General features: G+C 44.0%; 1 protein-coding gene across 3 annotated transcripts in view; it reads right to left on the reverse strand.

Moving 5' to 3' along the window:
• FAT3 (FAT atypical cadherin 3) overlaps positions 1–26011 on the reverse strand; it is a 515463-nt gene that overhangs the window by 187478 nt on the left and 301974 nt on the right. For all 3 annotated transcript variants that reach the window (XM_037042798.1, XM_037042797.1, XM_037042799.1), the window contains exon 3: positions 10437–10498. In XM_037042798.1, the coding sequence (XP_036898693.1) occupies positions 10437–10498 (62 nt within the window). The remainder of the gene's footprint in view (positions 1–10436; positions 10499–26011) is intronic.

The following is a 26011-nucleotide window of genomic DNA, read 5'->3' on the forward strand; positions in this document are numbered from 1 at the left end:
GTTGGCAAGCAGCTTCTGTGCTGACTGGTATGCAGTAGGGTGAGGACTTTCCCCTTCCTGCCCGTCAGCTGGCATGGTGTGAGCCCTGAGAACCCCTCACCAAAGCACCTCTTTTATGTGGATTTCTGGGCAGTAGAAGTATGGATTATCTGAGTTGTGGGTTACCTGGAGCCCTAAACTTAAAGTTTAGCCAACACTCACTAAGTGTCTGTGATGTCCCAGGTATTTCTCCAGGTGCTATGAGTACTCCTTAGTTCTAGCCTCCAACCCTACTGTTGACCTTTACAAAAGGTAGGGCCAGGAAGGGAGGGACCCAGAATCTCTGAGAGTTCACTCTGCAGCTTGCTAACAGTGCTGAGGACGGCATGAAGGAGAGAAAGAGCGTGAAACTAGTAAAGGCAATGAATTTTGAATTATAGTATCTGTCACCAGATACTAACCAAGCTGTGGGTTTCCTCCACTGAGAATCCCCTGACTACTCGTGACTGGTTTATTATCTCCCCACAATTAAGGTAATGACATCTGAGTGAAAAGGGAAAAAATCCCATAATGTGTTTAAATATTAAACATGCTGCATTAACAATTAAACACAATTTAGGGCCTTAAAGTGGTTACACTTCTGGAAAAAGTGTGGGAAGTTAACGATGAGACCGGGTAGGCCTGAAGATGGCTAACCTAGAAAACTGGTTCCTGTCCCATGCTAGTCTCAGGAACACTTACTTTATTGAGACCTTAGATTCTTGGGAATGCTACAGCTCTGCCTTTGAGCTTTCATGCCTATTCTCCATGTCAGAATCAGACTTAGAAAGCCAGGGGACTGCAGCTCCTCCAGGAGAGCCCCAGTGACCCTCCTCATAGCCAGGTCAGACGCCTGGTGGACTCCCCACTCAGCCTATCTGAGGAGAATGAGCTGCTCCAGCTTACGTGGTCACTGTCCATTTAAATCCAGAGTGGCAAATGGAAGATGACAAATCCCTGAAACTTTGGGCTCTTCTTCAGGGAAGGAAGGAAGGAGTTAATACTTTTTTGCATGCATACCACATGCCAGGAACTACTCCAGGTACAGTCATGGATGCTATTGCATTGAAGTACCATAAGTATATTCAACAGCTATGGGCCAAACTATAAGCACAATGAGTAGTAAAAGGATCTAAGTGTTCAGAATTCTGCCGCAAGAAGACTGCTTCTGGAATCACAAGGAAAACATTTAATTATTTAAAGCTTCTAATCATCATGGCTAACATACATGAAACAATATGTGCAATGTACATGCAACATGCCAATGCTCACAAAATCCTATGGAGAAGATATTATTATTATTGTCCTCATTTACAGGAGAGAAAACTGAGGCTAGGTCGAAAAAGGTTACACAACCAGTGCGTGGCGGGCTCTGCCTGTCTGTCTCCAGATTCTATGCTTTAACCATCTCTGTCTGTAGTTGCGGTAAAAGATTAGAGTGATACAAATTTTAGATCGACATAAACTTTAAAAGGCCTATTATAATAAGGACATTGTTTTATGTGATGTTTTATTTATTACTAAGTCAGATTGAATAACTTTGTAAAATACATACATACAGGTAAAATACAACACTACATGAAAAAAGAAAAAAATAATCAAATTCATTGTAGGTTTTCTCTATTTTAAAGGAACTGATAGCATTCGCCCTAATACAGCAACCCATTTTCCTCGGCTCTTCCATTGAGACTCTCCTGACTTATCTCCCTTGTAGCAATCTGATGACAACCTTGCAGCCTTCACTAAACCGATCTTGCCATAAAATAAATGAGGCTGGTAGCCCCCAATCTGCCACAAAAGCAAGTGACTTGGAAGGTCCTGAAACAACAGCTCATTTGACCACAGCTGTCTGCTGCAAGCAGGAGGCAAGCCGAAGTAGTTTTTCCTTTTCATTAGCAGAGGCACTTGAGTTGGAATCTCTCGTTCTGATCCTGCTGCCATTACATTTCTTATGTTCCCACAGACAAGGTCATGAACATCTGGTGTTAGGCGCCAGCGTGGAGGGCTTCTGAAGGGCCCAGATGAAATCAGAGTGGACAGACCCTTCTGTAGCTCAGAGAGCGTGCTGCCCAAAATAAACTAGGGAAGCAAGACGATGGAAGAAGAGGGAAAGGGGGTTTCAGGAGCACAGGGCAGACAGTCCATTTAGCAGCATTGCACAGGGGCAGAAGGTAGCCTGGCTTCCAAGATGTGTGATTCACAGTGGGGAGTTCACACAATTGTTCAAAGCTGTGTAAGGAAATCTGAACCTCTTCTCTGAGAAGGGATAAGCCATCTAAGTGCTTTGATCTGCTGAGTAAGAGGTTCTCTCCCACTTCTTCCCTTCCCACAGGACCCAACCAGCACTGTCCAGGGAAGCGTGAAGGAAGCAGCAGCATAGCACCCCATTCGGAAAGGAAGCCACTCATGACTAAACACAAAAGCGGAGCCTCAGCTCTCTGCAGCTTGTGTGCCCAGCTCAACAAGCTGTTACCTGCCTGGAGCAATTATTGGCCAGGATCAGCCTTGAGCAGAGCGGAAGAGCCATGTCATTTCCATTTCCACTAGGAGCCACTGGATGGAAGGACCTTCCCAGCCCCAAGGAAACAGGTTTCCTTTACTGTGGCTCGACTAATCAGGATTCAGATTCAAGGAAGAACAAAACAAATGCAATCTTTCAGTGCCAGGTAAATTAGAGGAAGTTATTTATGGTATCAAGGATTTATTTCAGACAGCTCTCCAACTGTGTTCGCCTGCAGATTATTCCCTTGGAGGCTAACCAGGGACACAGACAAGCAAGGCTGAGAAGTGCAGAGCTGCTGGGGGAAGGCAAAACAGACAGAAGGCCTGGGACATTCTAGGATCCAAAGCACCACTTCCCTTCCTTGGTTCATACACAGAGAGGGCGGGAAGACGCCCTTAGCTGAGATCCTAACCAAGTCTTCACGTGCTGTCATTTCTAACCTCAGCAAGGTCTCCTAGGGGGCCCTGGGTGGTATCCCTTCTTCTATTTCTATGGGTCCAAAGGGGCACTTGTGAAAAACTGTGGGGCAGAGACGACAAGAAGCTAACTGCATTCTACAATACATGTGAATTATTTATTATGAGAGGATTGCACATTGTAAGGCAGGTAAGAAAAGCCTTCTTTTATATCAAATGTTGCAAAACAGGGTTCACTGGTATATACAGTGTAAAAAAAAAACCCAAAGGTGTCAACATTTACCATAGGGAGTTTGACATGTAAATCCAACTTTGTTGCTTTGGAAAAAATATGAGTTTCTGATGAAACTGGGCCCAGCTGTTTTTACACCTGCTGCTGGCTGAGCCAGTTTAGACCGGGCAGGCGACACGGCCGTGCTTCCTCCTCGACCTGCACCGCACACATGCGGCTCCTCTGAATTACCTGCATCACCCCCTGGGCATCTTGCAATCTCTGTTTTGAACAAACTATCTCTGAGAATTCATATTTGCTTTGAGAAATTCGTTTGTGTCTCTGATTCAATACGGGCACTCTGGTCATTTGGGAAATTCATCTGCCACTCGAACTGCTGGGAAGCTCTCACGAAGGATGGCTCTCAAGGGCCCACACCAACTGGAACTTCCTGCAGGAAGTGGAATGGCAGCCCTTGCTCCTACCACAGACAATGCGAGTACGCGTGTGTCTGCACACGTGCCACCGCCGCTACGACTACCTCCGCCACCACTCCGCCCTGCGTAACTGCAATGAGCGTGCTGAAGGTCACCCTGATGCCTTGCTGAAACCGTCTTGGGACATTATTTCAGACTTAAAAATGACTGCTTAGAAGGGGTTTATTCCTTGAGCGAGCACAATTGCCATGGGAGACACTTTAGAATTTGGGGGAAAGTTGGGCTGGAAACCCTAAGTGAGGCGTGTGAGGGAGGTGGGCACTCAGAAAAGCAGACCCGTGAGGGGAGGGAAACAGTTAGAAGCCATTGTACACCCTGAGGGCCTTCTGTGAAGATTTTAACTTGCAGCATGGAGCCTCGAACATGCAAATAACCACATTTAGATGGTTTTATCCCCCTGGACTGTAACTGTGGTTGCCCCAGTCCCTTAGCAAAGTCTGACACATTAGATAGCCTTGTGAGGTGGCCAGGGAGAAAAGAGGGAGGGCCCAGGCCAGGGAATGAGGTCTGGCCTTCTGCAGAGCTGGCTCAGGCTTGCCATAACAAAGGATACACACTGGGTGGCTTACCGGAGAGAAATTCATTTTCTCATGATTCTGGAGGCTAGAAGCCTGAGGTCAAGGTGTGGACAAGGTTGCTTTCCTATATGACCTCTCTCCCTGGCTTGTAGGTGACTGTCTTTTCCCTGTGTCTTCACATGGTCTTCCTTCTATATGTGTCTGGTCCAAAGTCTGTTTCTCGTAAGGACACCAATCATACTAGGTTAGGGTTCAGGGCCATAGCTGTTGTATAAAGGGAGGAGACCTGCAGCGGACACTACTGTGAAGTGATTGTGTGTCCTCGGACCTCTCCCTTCTCCTTTCTCAGCCTCACTCTCTGCATCTATGTGATGGAAGAGAAACTGTTTGGATGATATGAGGGAAAAACAGCTCTGTAAGTCCAGGACAGCAGATAACCGGGGTAGCTCATGCATAACCAGCAGTTTTGTCTCTAATAGACTTCAGTGTGACTGACAGGCAAAGGAAAAAACACTCACTCCAGTAACAGAATGTTAATGCCTATTCCCCATGCCAGGCCCAGAATAAGCACCGGATAAAGCTTTTAAGACAGGAGGGGGAAAGAGTGAGTCTCCATTAACTGAAGTTGATACAACATGAATGTAAACAATTACAGCTTTAAAATCCTCATCCTAGCAGTAGAGAATGGGGGAGAGGGTACCATGCTCTCTCAGAAGCTCTGGAAAACAAAAAACGCCCAGCTCTCCTTCTGAGTCCCGAGCCTGCTACAGGTGCTGTGTGTGTGTGTGTGTGTGTGTGTGTCCATGTATCCACCACCTTGTTTGAGGGCCTACTGGTACTTCTTGCAAAGTTTTCTGAGGGTGGCAGAAAGAGGAACCCTATGAGAGAACCTTCCATTTCTCTTGGAGTTAAATTATGAAAATATGGACTGCTTAATAGGCTGAAATAAGCCTGTGATTCTTCACCTCCAGAAATGGCCATTATTTCCAAAGCGGATACTTATTAAAGTAAGAAACTGCTAAGGAGTGCACTCACTGAAGAAATCAGTTTGCATCCTAAGGCAAGAGGAAAATGTTATAAAAACCTGTCCAAGGGCAGTGTTTTTTTCCTTCAGAAAATAAAACTTTAAAGGGGGATGAGAATTTCAGACAGGGAGGAAAAGCAGTTGCAGGAGGGGCACTGTACAAAGGACGATGATGTGGACAAGGATGCTAAAGGGACAGATACTAAATAACTTACATTCCTTATAGATGCAGTGTATTTCTCTGTAATGTGTTTTGCTATTTATACTGACTGCACTATAAAATATCACCACTTTCTCTCGACTACTTCAAGTTATACACACACGACATCATTTCTCATCTCTGTCTTTATACTGGTTACTATGCCTTGTCATCTTTTTTGATTTGCAAATAAACCATGCTCTCTGCTCTCTTGAAGACCTTTATCAGAGCCGTCCAGCCCTGAACAGAGAAACATTTGAAGATCAAGAGGGAGGCAAGCTAATACTCTTTCAGCAAGCAAGATAAAGATTCACACATAATTAAGCCGGGACTATAGAGTCATGTAAGTTGATATATCTTTTAAGAACAGTCAAAGTGCTATATGCTACTTAGACTGCTGGGGGCGGTACAGAAAAAGAAAGGAAACTGCCAAAGTGTTGAGGACCAAGGGAAAAGGAAGGGCTAGAGAAGAGGGATGGACAAACAGTGGGTTAGCAATCTGTGTGTGGTGGGCCCTTGGTGTAGTTCGCCCATGAGGTAAAAATTACTAGCTCCATTTCACAGGCGAGGCAACGGAGGAGCAATGCAAACGGTAAGAGTCAGTGTGTTCCCTGCTTTCTGTCTCTGCGATCATGCACTTTACAGTGTGCTACGACTCCCCCTCCATGATCTCAGATGGGATAAAATAAAGGTCTCTCAGCATAATCATTCATTCACAGGACATTGATTGAGGGCCTCCTCTTTTTCAGGTATGGGGCTAGATGCTCTGGATAACGAGATGAGTAAGACAGCTGGTGCTGACAAGAGCCACCCTTGTTCATGGGACAAGTGGCATCTAACAAGCAACGTTCTGAGCACTTTTTACCTGCTATTTCATAGACTCTGTACATCAACACCGTGCTAGGAATTGCTGTCCTCACTTTACAGATGAGGGAAAGGGGGTCCAGAGAGATCCAACAGCCTATCCAAGCTCTGCGAACAGTCCCCAGACGGCACCTCGGGCCTGCCTGAGTTTAACACCCACGCTTTCCCACACTGCTTCCGCTCACTAGTTTGAGATATCAGGTTGCAAGCCCACGAGGAGATTAAGTGTAGGAGGCGAGGAAACAATCTGTAGAAGTGGTCACAATATAAGAAAAAAAATCAGTGCCTTTATTCCATTATTTCATAGATGCCTTCTCTGGTAATGGGGAAACCAGGGCTGAAGTCACAGCTACTGAAACTAAGCTATTAATACATTAATTCACTATTTAGTTTATGCATTCATGATCAACTTTCTGCATCTGTTTGCTGGAATTAAGCTTCTACCTCCACTAGAATCATCATAGGATATCAAGGACTGTATATGACTGTGAATAAGTGAGCTGAAATGTCCACATTTGGGGACTGAGAGAAGCTCAGCTAGTATTTTCACGTAACAGGCTTCCAAAGTAGGCAACAGTTTAACACAATTCACCTAAGAGGCATAGGCTATACTTGTGATTTAAAAAAAAAACCAAACTTCTGTGCTGCTCTTATTTCTTTAGCAAGTCCCTTGGATTCTGTTAGTAACTTTTCACTTACAGTCAGGGATTTGAGGTGAAGACTTACAGACTCAAAACCCTCACACGGCCCATACGTGGTCAAATAAAATATCTTAAATCAACGTACAGGCAGACACCCAGCAGCGTACAATTAAAGTGCCTTCTATCGTGAGGATAGAAAACTATAAACAAATCATTAATATTCTCTGGGTTATCTGTTCTTAAGTGTACCTGCTGGGTCAGCTTCTAAATGGGTCCTTTCAAGAAGAGAACTTTTATTTTATTGGGAAGGAGAAAGCTAAAATAGAGCCAGAAGGTTAACAGGAGTTTAACAGGAACACAGGGTCATCTTAGCAATTAAAGGCTGCCCAGGAGGTTAATCAGCCTCACCCAGCACTTACAAATGACACCTGTATCAGCAGCTATAAAAAACCTGTGTGCAGCACAGAACTCTGTTCTACACTCTGCAAAGTGTTATCTTATTTATCTTGAGGGGCTGAGTTACAGCAGTATTCTTTCCATGATCTATTTAGAAAAAAAAAATGAATGTCACTCAAACTGTCACAGCAGTGTGCCCAAGAACCATACAATTCAGAGAGCAAGAGCTCACTGGTTTCCGTAGCAGGAGCTTTACCAAACAGAAGAGCACATGAGATGAGGGGTCCCTGGGAGCAGCACGCCAAGGGCCAGCTGGGGTGGTTCAAAGGATCTCCAGTTTCAAAAACATCCATTCTGAAAACTCAGAAAAGAAAGTGTGCTGCTTCCTGGCCAGAATCATGAGGGGTTTGTATTAGACAGCAATTTCCTTTGCCCCCCTGCCTTCACTCTGGTGACATAGCTTTCTAGGCCCAACATGGCACCGCTTCTGTCCGGGGTGCCCTGTCAGCGAACCGAAACTCAGGTAAATTCCCTGACCCTGAATGTGCTCTGCTTGCCCTGAAAGGTGGCACACCCAGGCAGCCAATCCGAAACACCACACGAACCCTGGGCCTCCTCACCCCAAACGAGGTTGAGCAGGCGGCCCCAGCCTATCAGGTATTTTCTGTTTTTCTTCTCCTTGGTCTTTATTCTTTATACTAAAAAAGCTACCCTCCTCCTGACCTGACCCATTTGGCAGTTTCTGAATGGAGAAAGTGCGCTTCATGAAGTGTTAAATAAAGTTTGTTTCCATCACCTAAGCAGTCTTCTTCAGTCATTTTTTAACATCACTCATCCAAACCACCATCATCTCTCATGCAGCTCCCTCTGAAAGGCCCACGCCCCCTCCACTCCTGGCACCCCACCCAGCCTGTCCCTGCCCAGCGGAGCAAGCCACCCACCTCTTATCTGGGCAATTTTGCATCATGTTACCCCAGGTTAGTGGCTCCTACTGCACTCAGAAAAAAATCAGAACCATTACTGCAGGCCCATTTGCTTTCTCCAACTTGATATACTACCTCATTTATAGCCCTCACCCACCTTTCTACCCTGAATCACACTGGCCTTGGTGGTCATACTCACCTTGAATAGAGTCTTGGCTTCCTGTCACCAAGTTCTGCCTTCTTAAAGAGGCCTTCCTAACCTGTCTATTGAATGCAGCCCACCCCCTCACCCCACTTTTAGCACTACCATGGCACCTGCTTGGAGTGGCCTGAGTAGCTTATGTCTGAAGCCACAGCATTTATTTATCATGAGTCTTCCCATCCTTTATGTTCCCTCTGTATCCCTAGCAAACAGGGCAGCCCTCGGACACGGCCGAGGCTGGTGGTTGCTATCTACAGCTCCTGCAGCATGTCAGGGCCTGGAGCTGCTATTGATGTGGAACATGGAGATGAAGCCAAATCTTTAGGAGGGTCCAGGTATCATGACACCATAAAATAATAATTAAAACCACAGTGATTACGACTGCACTTTACTGAGCACCTACTTAGCACCAGATACTGGACTGGATGTTTTACACATATTTCATTTTTGAACCTCCCGACAGCCCTCTAAGGTTGCTAAATGCAATGCTGCACTATTTTGTTAGGCAGAGGAGATCGGATACTAAGAAATGATGTTCCAGATCCTTCTGTGTCAGACTAAAGATCCAAAATGTTTGGTCAGTATTGATGTCAGTCTGTATACCATGTGAAGCCATTAAGGATTTTTTGGGGGAAATAAATCCACATGCCTGGAAAACATTCTTGTGTTTTTGTCTACAGTCACACTCTGTATCACACACACACACCCTGAGGACACCACCTCCCCAGGGACAAGCGTGTAAGTGATCTTGGGCAGATGCCCGGCTAATGAGACATCCTCTCTTTTCCCTGCTGGGAGGTAATGGGTTCAACCACCTGAGAACACAGCCCCCCCAGGAGCCCTGGACTCTTTGCTGCAAAGGAAAGGAGCACATAAATATAATATAAAGTGTCATGATTCTGGCAAACGTACTCTAATTCTGGGCCAGGGACATACAGCAGCCTAATAGTATAATTTTGAAAAAAAATTATAATAATTATTTTTTGGCAGCCTGGAGTCTTTCATCTTTATAAGATGATACTAATGTTTTAAAAAGATTATTATAATGCTGCATGGCAATAATAATAATAACCCTTTATAATGTGTAATGCTTTAAGAGTTTTAAAAATACTTTAATATAAAGATAGAAGATTTGATCCTAAAAGCTCTCCTTTGAGGTATACTTGCATGTATGCCAGGAGCACCTATGAATTCCAGCGAGTCTGTCATAGGGCCTAACAGATCATCTTAGAATCACGGACACATTGTAAAACCCTAACAAATCCCTAACTTCTAAGCATTGTCATCTGTTCCGTACCAGACAGTCACACTTAGAGCACAATGTCATATGTATTACTCAGACTTCAAGCTTCCCAATAAAGATACTTTCTGATAAGTATAGAAAGAATGTTCCACAAAGCCCTTTCATATATATATTTTTTCATCCCTTGCCTTGTGGTGATTCTTTTCACCTTCCAGAAATAATACTCTTCCAGTTTAGAATTGCTGTTTCTGTCTTAATGAATCATAAGAGTGCATTTGATAGTTTCAGAAACAGTCATCTCAGGCAGTGAATCAACTAGCAGCCTTCTCTTCCTCAACTCTCTCCCAGAAAAAAAAAAGAAAAAGAGGGGCAAAGACAACGTGAGGCAGTTCACAGATGACGCACTTCACTTTAGCCACAGTACCTTTGCTCTTCCTCACTCTGCATCTGAGACCGCAGTGGCTCTGAGGGCTCAGCTCCTGGACTCTCCTTTCCTATTACTGACATCCGGGCTGGAAGTCCAGGCAGAGACCAGAGACACCCACCCATCAGCTTGTTTTCAGCAAAATGCCAAGGCTGCTGCGCCACCTTTGCCTGGCACACAGAAGTGCATTCCAAGGAATGTACCAGAAATCTCCAAACTCAGAACCAGTCAGCCCAAGAGAAATATCTTTATTGTGTAAGCCAGTGTTCAAATATATTAAAGTTCTAGTTTGCGTCGAAGGTTAAAGAAGTTTAGCGAAAGTCATTTTAATGAATGCCGTTTCCTCTATGCGCTTACCTCTAGAAAATGTTCTGCCTGCTGTTCTCGATCCAATTTCCTTGACGTTGTTGTAATCAGACCTGCGTAGAAATGAGAATATTTGACTTTTAAATTCAGGGGCAAGTAGTTTACTGAGGCTGGGAAACAAGTCCAGTTAAAGGAAAAGCATAAGTGATGGGAATGGTCACTGTCCAGTCCCCAGTGGCAAGTGGGTGGTCTTGGAATTACTCTTTTTTTTGAGGATAAGCAATTTAAGAAACTTCAGAATTATTTAAATTATTCTTTTTACTTTTATTTACTGATTTGAGAGGGCAAGAGAGAGGGGGGAAGAGAAAGAAATATATTAATTTGTTGTTCCACTTATTTACACATTAACTGGTTGCTTTTTAATGTGCCCTGACCAGGGGATCCAACCTACAACCTTGGCATAAGGGGACAATGCTTTAACCAGCTGAGCTACCCAGCAAGGGCTTCAGAGTTATTCTTAGAACAAAAGAAAATTTACAAAGAAAATCTGAAAAATTTGTTCAGGTTTTGCTTAGGTATTGTAATCACTGAGGTGATGTAAAATTTTTCTAAAGAACCATTGTTTTTCTGATAATGAGGAATTTCAATGATTTATTTGCAGATGACTACAATTCTGCAGTGGGAACCTCATTAAAGATTTTAGAATTCTTGCACAATTAATACGTTGCCGATGCTGATTAGGTTCCGGGTATGGAGCAGCACGTTCTTAACTCATTTTATGCTTATCTTTTTTTATATATACTTGAAAAAGAAGGTTATTTCTGAAACAACTATTGTACACAAAATTATTGCAAGTTTAGTAACTCCCATATCTAACATTTCGTACTATGATTTTATCATTTTATTATATGTGTCTAAGTCTTCACAGAAAACAAGCCCCACATGGAAAATACCTATCTTTCCTTTGAATGGTGTTTCTCACAAATGAATCGCCCTTTTGTATATAAAGACAAAGAAAGGGAATGAGAAGACAAAACCTTCAAGGCCACTGAGCTTATTACACTAATTTGTCTTTTGCAGGTTTTTTATTATTGTTATTGTCAAATGGCAATTAGGAGGTCAAACTTACATTCCTTTCTTGATTCTCCAGTGTCCCTGAAGATAAGGGGCTATGGATTGGGCTGTTTTCATGACATACACTGACTGACACAAAATTGCAGAGAAAATCCCATGAGAACCTCACTCCCAAGACTGGAGAGGTAGATGAAATAAGGAAGAGGCACTTTATCGAGGTTTGCTAAGGGCATCATGACCGCCAGCTTTTATTGTACACAGAAGTGGAGGGTATGAGTGCATGGTGCATTTTAGAGGAAGCCAAGAGGCCATGGGAGGTTAAGTGGACTTCAAAATAAAATCCCACGGGAGCAGCAGAGCTCTTTACCAGCCATCCTCCACACCCCGACTCACATCTCTCTATACTCCCATGGAAGGGAAATCTATGTTTCCATCGCACAGATAACCTGCCTTCCCATGAATTCTTCCTCGAATGTGTCCCACTCCGCTGCTTCACCCTCAGATCTTTCAAATGTAGGTCATGTGTTCGCTTAGGTGTTAGAGAGGTGATCTCTCCACCAGGGTTGGGTATCCATCTAACTCATCCCATTGGAACTGGTATCCTGCACCACCATTGTCCTTTGCTTTATAGGACAATCCTTTGCTCATTGGTCTGCACTTTCCTACTAGATAGATTAACAGAGTTCCTTTCAGGGGAAGGACCCGTCTTTTCTTTCTGAAGCCCTGGTGCACACCAAGCTCCTGGACTAAAACAAAGAACAGGAACCTCGTTAATGCTCAGTTAATGGAAATTGCTATAGAAAAGATAGATCATTTATACTCTAATCTGCAGTTTTGCCACAGTCTGGGATATGTTTGCTTGGGAGGGTATTGTTTGGTGGGTAGGGAGAGTATGGGATGGTGGGCAGAGTGTGTGTGCCTTTAGTACTCATTCGAAACCACTGATTGAGGTCCTCTATGTGAATAGTGACATGCTCAGCATGTCACTGCTGGATATAAAGATGAGCTATTGTTCGAGGTTACAGAGAGAAGACGGTTATCAGGAATTTTAAGTGAAGGAATCAGTGATTTCTCTTCTCTAGCTGCCCATCAAATCTCCCGGAACTCAAAACACAGATTCCGTGTCCAGCTCCCTCCTCCCTTTCCTGTATCTGCATCTCTCGGGGTGATGACAGTCCCCTGATTCTGAGAGAAGGTTCTACGTAATTCCACCATCCTTTGTTGACTCTCACTATGACTTTTTCCTGACATTAATTTTTTTGCTCAGCCACATCCAAGGGGGAAACACACTGAGCTGCTTCAGCACATGGATCACGTGCGGGGCTCGGTGGGGAGGGGGGGCGGTGAGCAGGGGGAGATGGAGAAGCTGTGTGAGGACATGGTGATGGGGCTGATAAAGGACGAGTAAAGGGAAGCACAGCTCTCTGATTCACACTGACTGCGGGTGGGTGTGGTCACACCAGTGGGCCTCTAACCCGCCAATCTGATGCCTTCATTTCTAGGCCATTCTATTATACAAGGTCATATGTCACAGAGGGTCTTTCTCAAGAGGGGGTGGGAGGCTTTCCCCTTTTCAGGGAGCATCCTCTGTGAGAGGTCACAGTGGGAGTGGGAAATACTCATTACATTGAGGCAACAAATGGGTGAAGGGCTGTCAGCTCCACTCTGCTGTTATCCTGCTGCTCTTTCAGACATAAAAGACCAGGAGCCCTTTGCCCTCTGTTCCCCTGACGGCACTTGCGTCATTTCAGGTCCCATTTGCCCAGGTCAGGCCTCCACAACCCACTGTGGCGTGACTATGCAGAGGGAAGAGGCCAGTTTCCTCTCCTCATCATTCTTGGGGTCGTTTTTTAAGAAAGTCACTTGTTTTCACAAAGCACATGTGTAACTGAGAGAGCAGCGTGACTCCCTTTCCATTGATACACCTTCACCAAGATGTGTTTCTCACATATTTATCAGCCACCAGAGAAAGCTTCAGGCTTCCTGGAAAGTCTGCAACAACATACATGACAATGAACCTGGGGCTGTGAGAAAGGGAAGCAGGTTCTGCTCCTGGAAGAAAGACAGGGCAGCCTCTCCAGGATTCAGGTCTCTGGGTTTGTGTCACTTTCATCATCACAGAACTGAGGTAAAAGTGTCTAATGCAAAAGTGAAAGCAGGCAGGAAATCAGATGAGATAGAGTGGGGGACAAGGGTACAATGTTTCTTTAGGAGATGAATAAGTACTCCAAAATTACAGATTATGGTGATAGTCACACAGTTCCATAAGCACTCAGAAAAACATAGAATTGTATATGTTAAACAGGTAAATGATATTTTTTGTAAATTATACCTAAGTAAAGCTTTTAAAAAATCAGTAGGGAACCATAACTGTGCCTTTTAGATTTTAACACATCTTTCTAGGTGGAAAATACTTTGAATGAATGAATGAATGAATGAATGAATGATGGGCTGAGGGAATTAGTTTAGGAATCAGGCACAAAAAGGGGTTGAATGGAGTGATCAGGTTTGTCCATGAGGATCTGGAACATAAAAATCATGAACAAAACATTCAGGGTTAAAGGCACAACTGGCAGTTATTTGCACTGAAAAAAAATCAACTTATCAAGCCAGGATGAGCTAAATTGAAAAGGGTCAAAAGCTTTCTTCCTTCTAAAGCATCCATTTTCAACCTTTTTTATTCCACAGCACACATAAACTAATCACTCACATTCTGTGGCATACCAAAAAACATACGTTTTTGCTGATCTGACCAAAAACGGTATAATTTTGATTGATTTACAAACATAATAATAATAATAATAATAATAATAATAATAACCTACTCTTTTTGCTCCCAGGTGAAAAAAATCAGGTGCCTATACTTGTATATAAAGATTTCTGGTACCAAGAATTAACCAGTCAGACCCAACCTTATTATGTGATGGGCTAATTATATGAGATTATAGTTTATATAGTGTTTATAGTTCAAGCCAGGGTATTCACACAGGATGGCTATTGTTGTGTTGGCTGTTGTTGCTTTTTTGTTTGGTAGTCTAAGGGAAAAGAGGTGAGTGCCCTTGACTACATAGTCAGGTACTGTATGTCTGAAAAATTCTTGAGGCTACACTACAGGAACATACTTAGCATGAGCTATGGGGCTTTGGCGGTGCTGTGTTTTTTGCAGTCAGAGAGGAATGCAGTGAGCCATCCCTCTCGGTCCGGAGGAATTAGTCAAATTGCCAAAGCTGCATCTTCATTTTAACAACGTCGTTGTAGTGGAATGCAGTGGGGCTGCAGGGAAGGAAAATGAGTAAACCAGAGCAAAATCCCTCTACAACTGCTGTGATTCATCACTGTGGACGGCCACCTCACTGCAATCTCACAGGAAAGGGGCATGGGTATCGCACATGGAATGTGGACCCACACAGTAAATTGCAGACTGACATGACAAAATTGAATTTCAAAGATAAATCATAGGCAAGCTTTTGAATGTGGTTCGGAGATATAAACAAACACATCGTTTGATATAATTACATATGCAAACCTCCAATTTAGGGGGGGAGCTATGCCAGACCTAAGCGAATGATACTCAGTGAGGCAGGAAGGAGGGCACATGGGCTGGGACCGTGCAATTACATTAAAATGGCCACTGTTGATTTTTGGTTGTGGAGACAGAGGAGTCTAACAATCTCCCTGAGAAACAGGCTGAGCATGAAAATGAGGCTGCCTCTTCAAAAGAGAACCCACAATGTTCTAAGTAGTTACAATCAGAGAAGTGACACTTGTGAGCATGACATCTTTTCCCTGCGCCTTCTCCCTGTGGGTATCCTGGGTCGCAGCTGTGTAATCTACTGCTATGACATTTACATTTTCTTCAAGTGTTACTTGAAGCAGTAGAGTTCTTAGCTGTTTCAGCATCATTTTCCAAGACTCTTGGAAGCTTGGGTTTGTCTTAAAAATAAAACTACAATCATCAGCCCTCTGAACCAAAATTAGTGCTTATTCTTCCTTTTTCATATCCCATTTCTCCACGCCTACTCCCAGCTATCTGGTAAACCCCTCAATAGCCTTCCAGAAAACTCAACTATCGCCTTCTCTGTGAAGCCTCTGCTGACCTTTCCTCCTCTTGCAAGTTGCATGTTACTCAACTGCTGTCTCGACCCCTTCACAGTTTCGGGAAGGCAGAGATTCCGGGTAGTTCACTAGTTAAGCTCAGGAGGCTAGATCAGTGCCTGTCACATTGGTTGGCTATGTAAATACTGTGTCATAGCACCCAACATTGGGCTTCAGTTATTCGTTAAAGAGTCAATCTTTCCAAACAGTATACAAACAAAAGGGCAGTGAATACGTCTTATTCACCGCGTGTTCTCGGTATTTAATACCGAGTTCTTAACACAGAACCTGATATATTGCAGGTGTCAACGAAAACTTCTCTCAATGACGGTGACAAGGATGCTATCTTCCAGATCCCTAACCTTGTTTCATAAAGAGACCACAGTGGTCCCAATGCACAGGAGTTACAGTGATCTACTTGGTCTCTTTCATCTTGTGAATGATTTTGGCATTTTCCCAATTTTTGAATACTTTCTTCCATGCTGATAGTTGGAGGTTATTAGAATAATTCTCAATCGCCTTTTAAAAATTCTCATCTGCTGATTAAAAGTTTTAATCATTAATGTCATGCACAGGAGCTTTGTGGCCATTCCACTGTTATCCCACATTCTGGTTTCTAACTAATTTATAGAGAAAGGTGGGCAAATAATAATATAGTAGTAGTCCAACAGTAGTCCAACATTTGACTACTATGTGCCAGGCACTATAGCAAACTGTTTACATGCGTGATCTCATGGAATCTCACAATAGTTCAGGGAAATAGGAAGTATTCTGACTTCGTTTACAGGAGGAAACTGACTTACATAACTTGCCCACGGTCCCCAAAGACTGAGCAAGGATTCAAACCCAGAAACTCTGAAGCTTCCTCACTGTCTCCTTAGCAGAGGAGGATGCAGAGTGGTGGCAATGCCACCTGGCCAGGAGACCTGGGTCCCAGCCTCAACTCTGTCAGTCACCAGTTATGAGATTCCAGCAATCACATCTTTTCTCTAAGCCCTTGTTTCCTCTTCTCAGAATGTTTTCATGTCTATTTTCAGTGTGAAATGTCTACAACAATACAAAAACTTTAGAAGGAGGTGCTTCTTCCTCTTCCTCCCCTTCTCTCTCACCTGAGTCCCCTTTCTTTGTGAAGGACCTGAGTCCAGCTATGAAGGTCACCTAGGAAGGAAGAGGGGCTGTATTCTAGCTTTTATTTATCCACATAATCAACTCTTAAACATCCATGTGCATAGATCTCAAAGGGGAAAAGTAAAAATGTCACTTAACTGATTTTATATTTTTAAGTACGGGAAAAAAACCCATCTTAGTCATTCCCATGTTTGTTGCCTCTTTTCCAAGATGATAACTTTTAGAATCCATTTTCATGTCTCATTTTAGTCCATTAGGAAGCCCTAAAATGTTCCCTGCAGTATTTATACATAGACATAAGGCTGTGTGATGAATTTACAGAAAATAAAAGGGACACAGTGAATGCAAATTCAGAATTGTAGGAAAAATTAAAGTTGAAGGGAACACATATATTAGGCTTATTTTAAAGAATAGTAAGCAATGGGTAGTCTCAGACTATAAGATGTTTGTTTGAAAAGAAAAAGAATAATCAGAAAGAAAAAATACAGGAAGCTTACAACACCAGTTATGAAGGGATTAAAAACAGAAATCTGGAAGCTGGTTCCATCGCACACACTTCTGAAATAAGGGCTGTTTCGTCAAGTGTAAAGGTTGGGAGCTGCTTCAGGGGGCACACAGTGCTGCTATTAAATTTACTAAAGTAAACCTGACAAGGGAAATCACTGAAGAAACTCAAGCCTACAATTTAAACTTTTCTTTAAAAATAGTTATTTTCAAGATGCTCCCAGAACAGTTTTAAAACTGGGTAAGCGAGGGTGCATCTAGAGCCAAAGCATGAAGACCACGTGGATTGATGTTCATCGCTGTGGCTTTTCTGTAACAGATAAGTTTCATTTTTTTCCTTTTTTGCAAGCCAGTGGATGGCACTTCCTGCCTTGGCAGCAGAGACATCACAGGCAGCATTTCTTCTGCCAGAAACACCTTCCTTGCTGGGCACAGGATTTGGTAGGGGCTGCAGGTCACAGAGGGAAAAGCCAGCTTGTGAAGGAAAAGTGTTGATGCTGGCACATACCTTGTGCCTTCCCTTCAGGCCTGGTTGACAGATGGAGCTGCCCATAGCCCGGAGGGAGAGTTCTGAGCTCCAGACATGCCCTGCTCACTCACTGTACCCCTTGTTATAGACAAGATCAATTAGGGACATCTGAGTCAAGGCAACTTGTCATCGGGGTGAAGGATAGGACAGGGGCCAACAAAGGAGGACTAAGGAAGAAGACAGGTGGTGGAGGATGTTTCTGAAGGCCCTTTCCTCTGAATAATTCTCTCTTGTAGCAGGTGGTCCTGCCATACACACATGTACACACACATATACTTGGGACCAGAGATGCTGCACGTGAGTTTACTTTTGCCGGAATACCTGGATACTCACCAGCCCCATCTGCCCTTCCCTCATTTCCTTCCTCACACCAGTGATCCTGGCTCTCCCCCGAACCTCACACAGATCCCTCTGACTCTGCTTTCCATTCAGCTAAGATAAAGAAGTATTTATGCACCTGAAGAAAGCAGTTTTAACTAAACCTTGAATGCCATATTGGGTTTCGTCAGAGAAATTCAGCTACAGATGGTGAACCAATATTAAGGGTGTCGTATGAAAAGATGCCATCTTTAAGTGCCATTAGCATACCACCGATGCGTGTGCTCAGACACACATTATGGCACACTTCTCCCCTTTTCTGTCTCTGACAAGATTATTTTTTGCATAATTCTAAACATTGGTTGATTAAAACAAGAAAGAAAAAGTGACTGGCAATCTAAATGACACTGGACGGATGGATCTTAAAGGTTACTGAGTCTGAGAAGCCCCCTGGTGTCCTGGTTAGCAGCACAGCAACCAGTCCCCAGGCTCTGCAGGACACCACCTGGCTTTGCACCCCAGCCCCACCCCCGGGCAGCCGGCTGCGGTTTGGCAAGTGGCTTAGTTTCTCTAAATATCAGCCTCCTCTTCTGTAAAGAAGGCTTATTACATTAAATAACCAATTTTGAACGCTGAGCTTGGTTCCTGGCACATATTAAATGCTCACAGAATGTTGCTTTACTGTGAGCTCCAAGGATGATGCCTGGAGTATCGCATGTGTTCAAGGGTCTGATCGTGCCTCCTTTCCATCCTGAGAGTCCCTCCTGATGAGTCTAGACATTTGGGCGAGAAAAAAATGTAAAATGTCTGCTACTTACTCTGGCATCTGGCAGATAGGGAAACTGATGCTCACAGTTTAAGTGAGTTTTTCAAAGACTTATTTGTGAGAAACCCAACGTCTATACCTTGCTACATGGTATCGAGTGGACAGTATATAGTCTTGGCCCTCCAGCTACAGCTTGGGTCAGCAGCAGCAGCATCACCTGTGAGCAGCTGAGAAATGCAGAACGCAGGCTCCTCGCAAGACACTGAATTTCGAGACACCTGGATCTAGACCATTGCTGGTTTTCAGACGTGGCTGTGCACTGGACTCCCCCAGGAGCTTTAAAGCATGCAGATGCCATGGTCCCCCATCCAGGGGTTCTTAATGTGTTGGTATTAAGGAGGGCCCAGGCACAGGGATTTTGAAAAAGCGCCAGGTGATTCTAATATTCAGCCAAGTGCTAGAATCACTGTCTCTGCCGTCGTTAGCCCCGGGGGAAGGTGTTCTGGTAATTAATTTCTCTGGCTTATCTAAACGGTCTAGTTTTCTCACGATGAGCAACGGCTCAATTTTATAATCCAAAAGAATTTAAAGGCCAATAAAATGGCACACAGTCTCCTGAATGTCCCCACTGGATTCCAGAAAGTTCTGTCTGAATCCCCCCAGCGGAGGAGTCAACGCGCGCTTGCCAGGTTTATTCTTCCTTTCGATCTGACACATGTTTTGTGTCTTCCTCTCAAGCCCTGGCTTATGTCAGCTGCAGTTGGGCTTTTTCATCCCGGCACACTTCCCTGTGCTGCCTGTAGGGTTGCACCTCTCCTAGCTCCATCTGGCCCCCACGGTTCTCACTGCGGAGGTAAAACACCACCTGTGAAGTGATTCTAATATTCCCTGCAAAAGCGTGTTGGACACAAGGCACAGGGGGTACGAGCCAAGGGGATACAGCAAGTCCCCGTGTCTGCATTCATGCAACAAGCCAGCCCGTGAGGCATACAGACACACAGGCCAGTGACTGTGCGATCTAATGCACGTCCTTGATAACTCCGGGTGCCCTGAAGAAGGGAAGATAATGCCGAGCTGTGTGGCTGGGAAAGGTAAGAGAGTAAGTTGTATTCGTAGTAGGCCTTTACTAGCGAATAAGATCTCAACAGATAGAGAAGTTGGAAAAAGTTACAATATCTAATCACTACTGAGAATAACAAGACAGAAGACTGACAACAACAAAAAAAGGTAAATCTGGTTTTAAATACTGGCTGTGCTATTTCTTAGCTGTGTGACCAAGGGCAAGTTACATAACTTCTCTGAGCTCAGTCTTCTCCTCTCTAACAGGGGGTGATAACAATCCCTACAAGGCTTTGGAAACAAACAGCACAGACAAAGCACTCGGCCAAGTTCCTTGCACCAAGCAGATGCTGTTTGGAAACACAGGCAGAGCCTACACAAAGCAGTGAATTATCTTTCATTTGTACTAAAATCTCTAAGAGCACTGGGATGCTGTTACTGATCATATGGGGAAGGTAGACTTTTTTGTCTCTAGACAGGTCATCTCGGACAACGTCTGAAAATTCAGTAATCAGGCAACTGAAAGTTTAAGTTTCTTTTTGTTTACTTGAATGAAAACACTACAAAGTTCTTTCATTCCTGCACACTCTGGAGGTGTGAAAACAACCTCTGCACTCCCCTTAGAAATGATTTCACTGGCAATAATTTGTTTCTACATCTGTTTTCACAGGACAGACAAAATCAGGAGGATGGATGGAGTGTAAATGACACCGTGGAGGATGTGCAGAGTCTTGAAAACACATGTGCTTTGTCGGGGCGCAGTTCTCTCAGATGCTCTTTGCTGCATGGCTGATACGAGGTCGCAGGTAGGAGCGATGTTTACAACCTAATTTAAAACATTCTGGGAGAAATATCCCTTGTTGCGGGAGCTTTGAATGTTATCAGAAGGCTGACAACACTTTTTTTTTAATATCACACATTTTCAAGTTAATTTTCACACAATTCAATGCTTTCTTTCTGTCTTAATTTATATATATATATATATATATATATATATATACACACACATATATACATACACACACACACACACACACACACACACTATAATACCCAATTTTTCATTCTACCCATCTGAAAGTTTGCAACAGTTTTGCGGCTGGTTGAAGCTTACCTTTGTACCACCTAGGTAAATTAATAGGGTGGAAAGGTCTCGGGGGAATATTTAATGTACTGGAAACAAACCATCTGCAAAGCCCTTTAACAACCACCATTTTGATGTTTTAATTGCAAACCCCCAATGTTCCTGTTCTTTAGAGACGGTCCAAGCAGGTCCTTCGTTTGGCAGCCCCTTGTTAAGAGTAACATTAACCTTATGTGTTCACTGCAAAACAGTAAACATGTGTTCCGGGGAATGTTCTAGAGCACGCACTTTCAGCTGCTATAAAATCCTTCTCGGTGAGAGTCTGAATTAGTGAAATTTCATGGTCTTTCTGTTCTCTGGGAAGAAGGACCAAGTATTGCAAGAATGATGACATTTATGCCTAACCATTTATCAATGCAGCAACTTCGTGCGAGTCTTTAAAATTGCTGTGTCCCTCCCGTTTCTTCTTTTGAAACATAGTGATGATTTAATGGGGAAGCAACCTCTTCCTCACTGGGAGTAACTTACAGTTTTTTTTTGTTTGTTTCTTTATAAGTGGAAATAAAGGAGGACCTAGAATCCTTTACAGTTCATTGGGGAAACATGCTGTCAGTATGGGGAAATGTGTATATCCCCTCTCCTATTCAGTCAAGAACTTTATAAACAACCCTACTACAGCTTTATCAGTGTCTTCTGTTTGCATGCTTGTTTCCTTCCACAGCCCTGTGGCCTCTCCAGGGCAACCATGTTTTTGTTCATTTCATGTTCATTTCGGGGATACCTATTAAGAGACTTCGGCTAATCTCCGTACCTTTTGTGCTTGCCACAGCGCCTGGCATACAGATGGCAATCAACACATAGTAGTTGACTGGATAAGTAAACTATGCTATGGAAAATACCTAGGGAAGTGTGTGTGGCCATGTGCGTACTGCCCAAAGCAGGAAATGGTCCATAGATGCGAGAAGGATCACCTAGCGTTTGTGTTATGGGTTTAATAAATTTCCATGCCTTTTGGGAAAGGCTTCCAAATAAACTCAGAATAGAATTATGAGCTCTGGTGATTATTCTGGACTTGTAACATAAAACATTACAAGTTCACGAAGCCATGTTCTTTTCACATTGTATGCCGGAGTCTGACGTTTGTGTGGTTAATTGAGGTTAATGAGGGGGGGATGGAAAATTGTCAACGTTATTGAGTTTTTCTATTCTAATATGTATTTTATTTCTCTTTTGTCTTTACTTTTTAACTAAATTGTTCTTTATCCAACCGTCTGTTACATAAGTAGGGACTGCAAACCTGTCAGAAAGGGTTCAGACCACATTTCACTTTCCAAACAACATTAAACCCTTGGTGGGGGCAGGAGAGGGGTGGAGAAAGATAAAGGGGAGGGTTGCCAAAAGCAGCAGCCTCTGACGTCTCCAGGTCCACCAAGACTTCCACGATGAACATCCAACTGGAAGGGGAGCCAGAGGGCTTTGCAGGATCTCACTCCCAGCTGGAATGAACCCATTCAAAATGCAACCAACAACCTAGCAAGGAGTGTGCTCAGCCATGTAATAGCAAAAGGATAACATATGTGGCATTTTAGTTTCTGTTCAGAAAATGAAAACAAAAGACGGGCAACAAAGTGAGAGAAGCGGTGAACGAGCAAAGCTGAGGAGAAGTCAGAGAGCAGCCGAGGCTGGTTCTGTGAGACGGGGTGTCGTGGGGAGCTGGGCAGCCTCGAAGACTGCCACCGCATCCGTGCCTCGGTCTCGTTTAGTCTGCGTTTACCCACGGCAGCAACATGAACACATTTCATTTATTGAAAGTTACTGTGTGACTCCTAAATCTGTGACCTTTGACAGCATACTGTAATTTTTTTTGCTCTCTTTTCCCTTCCTGCTCCCTTTGGTAGAGGAGGCAGATGCTTATTTAGGGTTTCTTTCTACATCCGGGATGAGGATGGTGACCACAGACCTGAAATGGGGACAAGTCTCCTGGTCACTCGCACATTAGGGGTTTGGCTGTTGGTGGGCTGCAGGGCACACGTGCTGAGGTTTCTGTTTCCTACTCCTCATCTTGTCATTGCTTTGACCCCCATCCCTACCCACACGGTCCAGAAAAGGCACCGAAGCGGAGCTGCTAAATGTTTCTTCCATCAATACATTTCTAGCAGTTTCCAACTCTTAGCCTCCTTGGGGCTAAGAGTTCACACAAAAGTTACCCATTTAAAAAACAACAACATGCCAGATACACATGCCACCCATGTCAAAAGAAAACCTCATCTTTGCTGGCATTCAGTATCTTCTGAACAAATGGATATGTGTGGATGTACACACAGAGCCATGAGTGTGGATTTTTAGACCATTCATAACACTGAGTCAGTCCTTTCCCAGAGAAATTGAGCTCAATTCTCCTGCGCTTGTATTTAGTGGCTGGCTAGAACTTGCACGTGTCGATGCTACATGTCATGGAACTGGCCCTGGTTTAGCATCCGCTCCATAAGACTGTTTCATTCTGTTGCAATTTTGCTTCTTTCACGTCATACTGGTGCCCTGACACCAGAAAACCTGGGACTCTCAAGCAAAACAGACTAAAGTTTGAAATTATATGAATGGGTTTCATTTTTCCCATGGGAAAGAAGATTGTTGGAAGGTTTTGCATTAATGAACCAAAGCAGCCGACAGGACAGAGGGCAGGATGCATCCCACAGCTTCAACAGCTGTTCTGGGCACTGGGTTTTTAATATAACACAAACTGCAGTTGCAGCCCCACTGTTAGCTTGGCACCAGGTACTGGCCGTAGGAAAACTCTGAGAGTTATGGGGAACAAGCAGTGACTAAATAGTTATAGCCCAGCTATTAAAAGCTCAGGTGGAACTATGCAAAAAAATAATATGGGGGCACAGAAGGGTCAGCCTCGAACACTACCTGGGGGGGGGGGGATGCAAGGAAAAGCTTCTCAGCATGGGGTCCCCTGGTTGGAAAGAGTAGGAGTTTGTGAGAGGGAGACAAAGAGGTGGGGACCATTTACCACATGTTGATGGGACAGGAAAAGCCCACGGCAAGAAGTACCCCAGTTTTGTCCCAAAGTCTCTTGTCTCAAGAGACCTTTGGGAAGTCTTGGAATTTTCAATATTTATGGCTGGGACTGGAAGGAAAATAATATCTTTCTCCTTATGAATACTCAAGTCAGTCAGCCCTAGAAGGTGCTTTCTTAACTTTTAATATGGAGGCGTTTTTTACATTTTTTATGCATCACAAAACAGCATTGAAGGCGAGAATGGGAAAAGTTCTCTTTCCATTCCTGTCACACTCCAGCTGAAGACCAAGACCACATTATAAGCAAAGACTTGACCTTAACAAAATGATGGTGTGGGGGATGACAGGGGAACATCATTATGCCCATCAGGCACTATTGAAATAAGGCTTCTTCCCATCCCCTTGGCCTCCTCCTGGGAGCAGCACTCTAGGAAGGTGAGCAACCACCCCAGTCTGCCTGAGACTTTCAGTTAGCACTGAAAATGCCCATTCTACACCCCAAGAAACCCCTTGACCTTGGGCCAGCAGGGCGGTTGGACTCCGTAGGTTTAGATCCCAACCCAATGCCAGGTGTGTCAGCCTAACTGGTTACATGGTAGATTTGCGGGGTGCGTGTGGGCACTTTCACTCTCTTGCCCTGCCACCCACTCCACTTGTTGACGGGAAACTAAGGCCCAGTGAGGGAGGGGCAGCACTTTGTCAGATACCACAGTGCTTAGTGCCAGGCAGGTGATGCCTGCTCCCAAACGCTCAGAACTGCTTTCTGACCACTTTGTGTCTTCCCCACATAATCACACATTTTAAAACTCCCCACCGATGACCACTAATATAGCTAACAACTGACACCATTTTCAGATCATTCTCCGCATGGGCGATGGTTCGCTTAGCCCTTGAATGTGACATTTCTTGTACTCCTCACAACAGTGCTAAAAAACTGTTACTAAATCGCTAAGTGCTATTATCATCCCCAAACGGAAGATGAGGCAACTGAGTCTTAGAAAGACCAAGTACCCTGCTAGAGGTAACATGGTCAGGAAGGCAGATTTGAAACTTGATCATGTTTGACGCCAGGGTTCTTATTCTTAATCATGAGGACACAAGGCTCCTTTTCCTATTTAGTTTTATCTTGCACTGTTTCATGTGAAATTATGCCATCATGTCACCAAAATATGGGAAAAGGCCCAGGAATAGGTTTCCCATCTCCACACTTTGTTCTACCTCCCGTTCACTATTTCACGCACTGGAGAAGCATCTTCAGATGGGAGTCTATACTTGCTTTTCAGGTCCAGTAGGTTTGGGGCCGCATCAAACCTTCCACTGTAATACTGCTTCCCAAAAGTGCAGATTTCATGTATGGACAGTGTTTGAGTCTGAAACCACTGAACTGCTGCAGAATAAATAAAATTCAATGACACTGGGGCCCCCCACTCACCAAAGGAGATCCCAAAGGGATCCAAACACCATGCTTCTCTTAGGAAGTTTCTCAAGGTCATCACCTTCCTACATCTTCTCTAAGGTTTTCCCCCATTGTCCTCATCCAGCTCTTCTGCTTGATAATCTCTTTATTTTGAAAGCAAAGTCTTCATACTTAAAAGCTCAATTCAATTCACTAAAGTATTGATAGTTTGTCACCAGGTTCCAGCCACCCTGTAATTCTTCCTGTTTATTGAACATGTAAATCTCATTTCTGCTTTCAGCCTTTGTTCTTGCCTTTCCCTTGGCCAGTATCTTTCTTTTCTGATGCCTCTGCACCCACATATCTGCACAGCTGGTTCCTTCTTTATCACACAGACCTCAGGACAAATATCACCTCTCAATAGAACACCTCCGTTCTCTGAGCACCCCACCTAAAGTCTCCCCTTCCTTGTTTTTTTTTGTCCTGACCCATCCTGTCTGAAACTATCCTGTCTGCATACTTGTTCATTTACCTGTGGTCTGTCTTCTTCTCAAGAATGGAAGCCTTGCAAAGCAGGAGCTTCACCTGTGCCCTATGTACTGCCCTATCGGTAGCAGCTCAATGAACGTCTGGCACCCAGAAGACCCTC

This window comes from Sturnira hondurensis, unplaced genomic scaffold (assembly GCF_014824575.4).
Source record: "Sturnira hondurensis isolate 20B ecotype Veracruz unplaced genomic scaffold, ASM1482457v3 Scaffold0003796, whole genome shotgun sequence".
NCBI lineage: Eukaryota > Metazoa > Chordata > Mammalia > Chiroptera > Phyllostomidae > Sturnira > Sturnira hondurensis.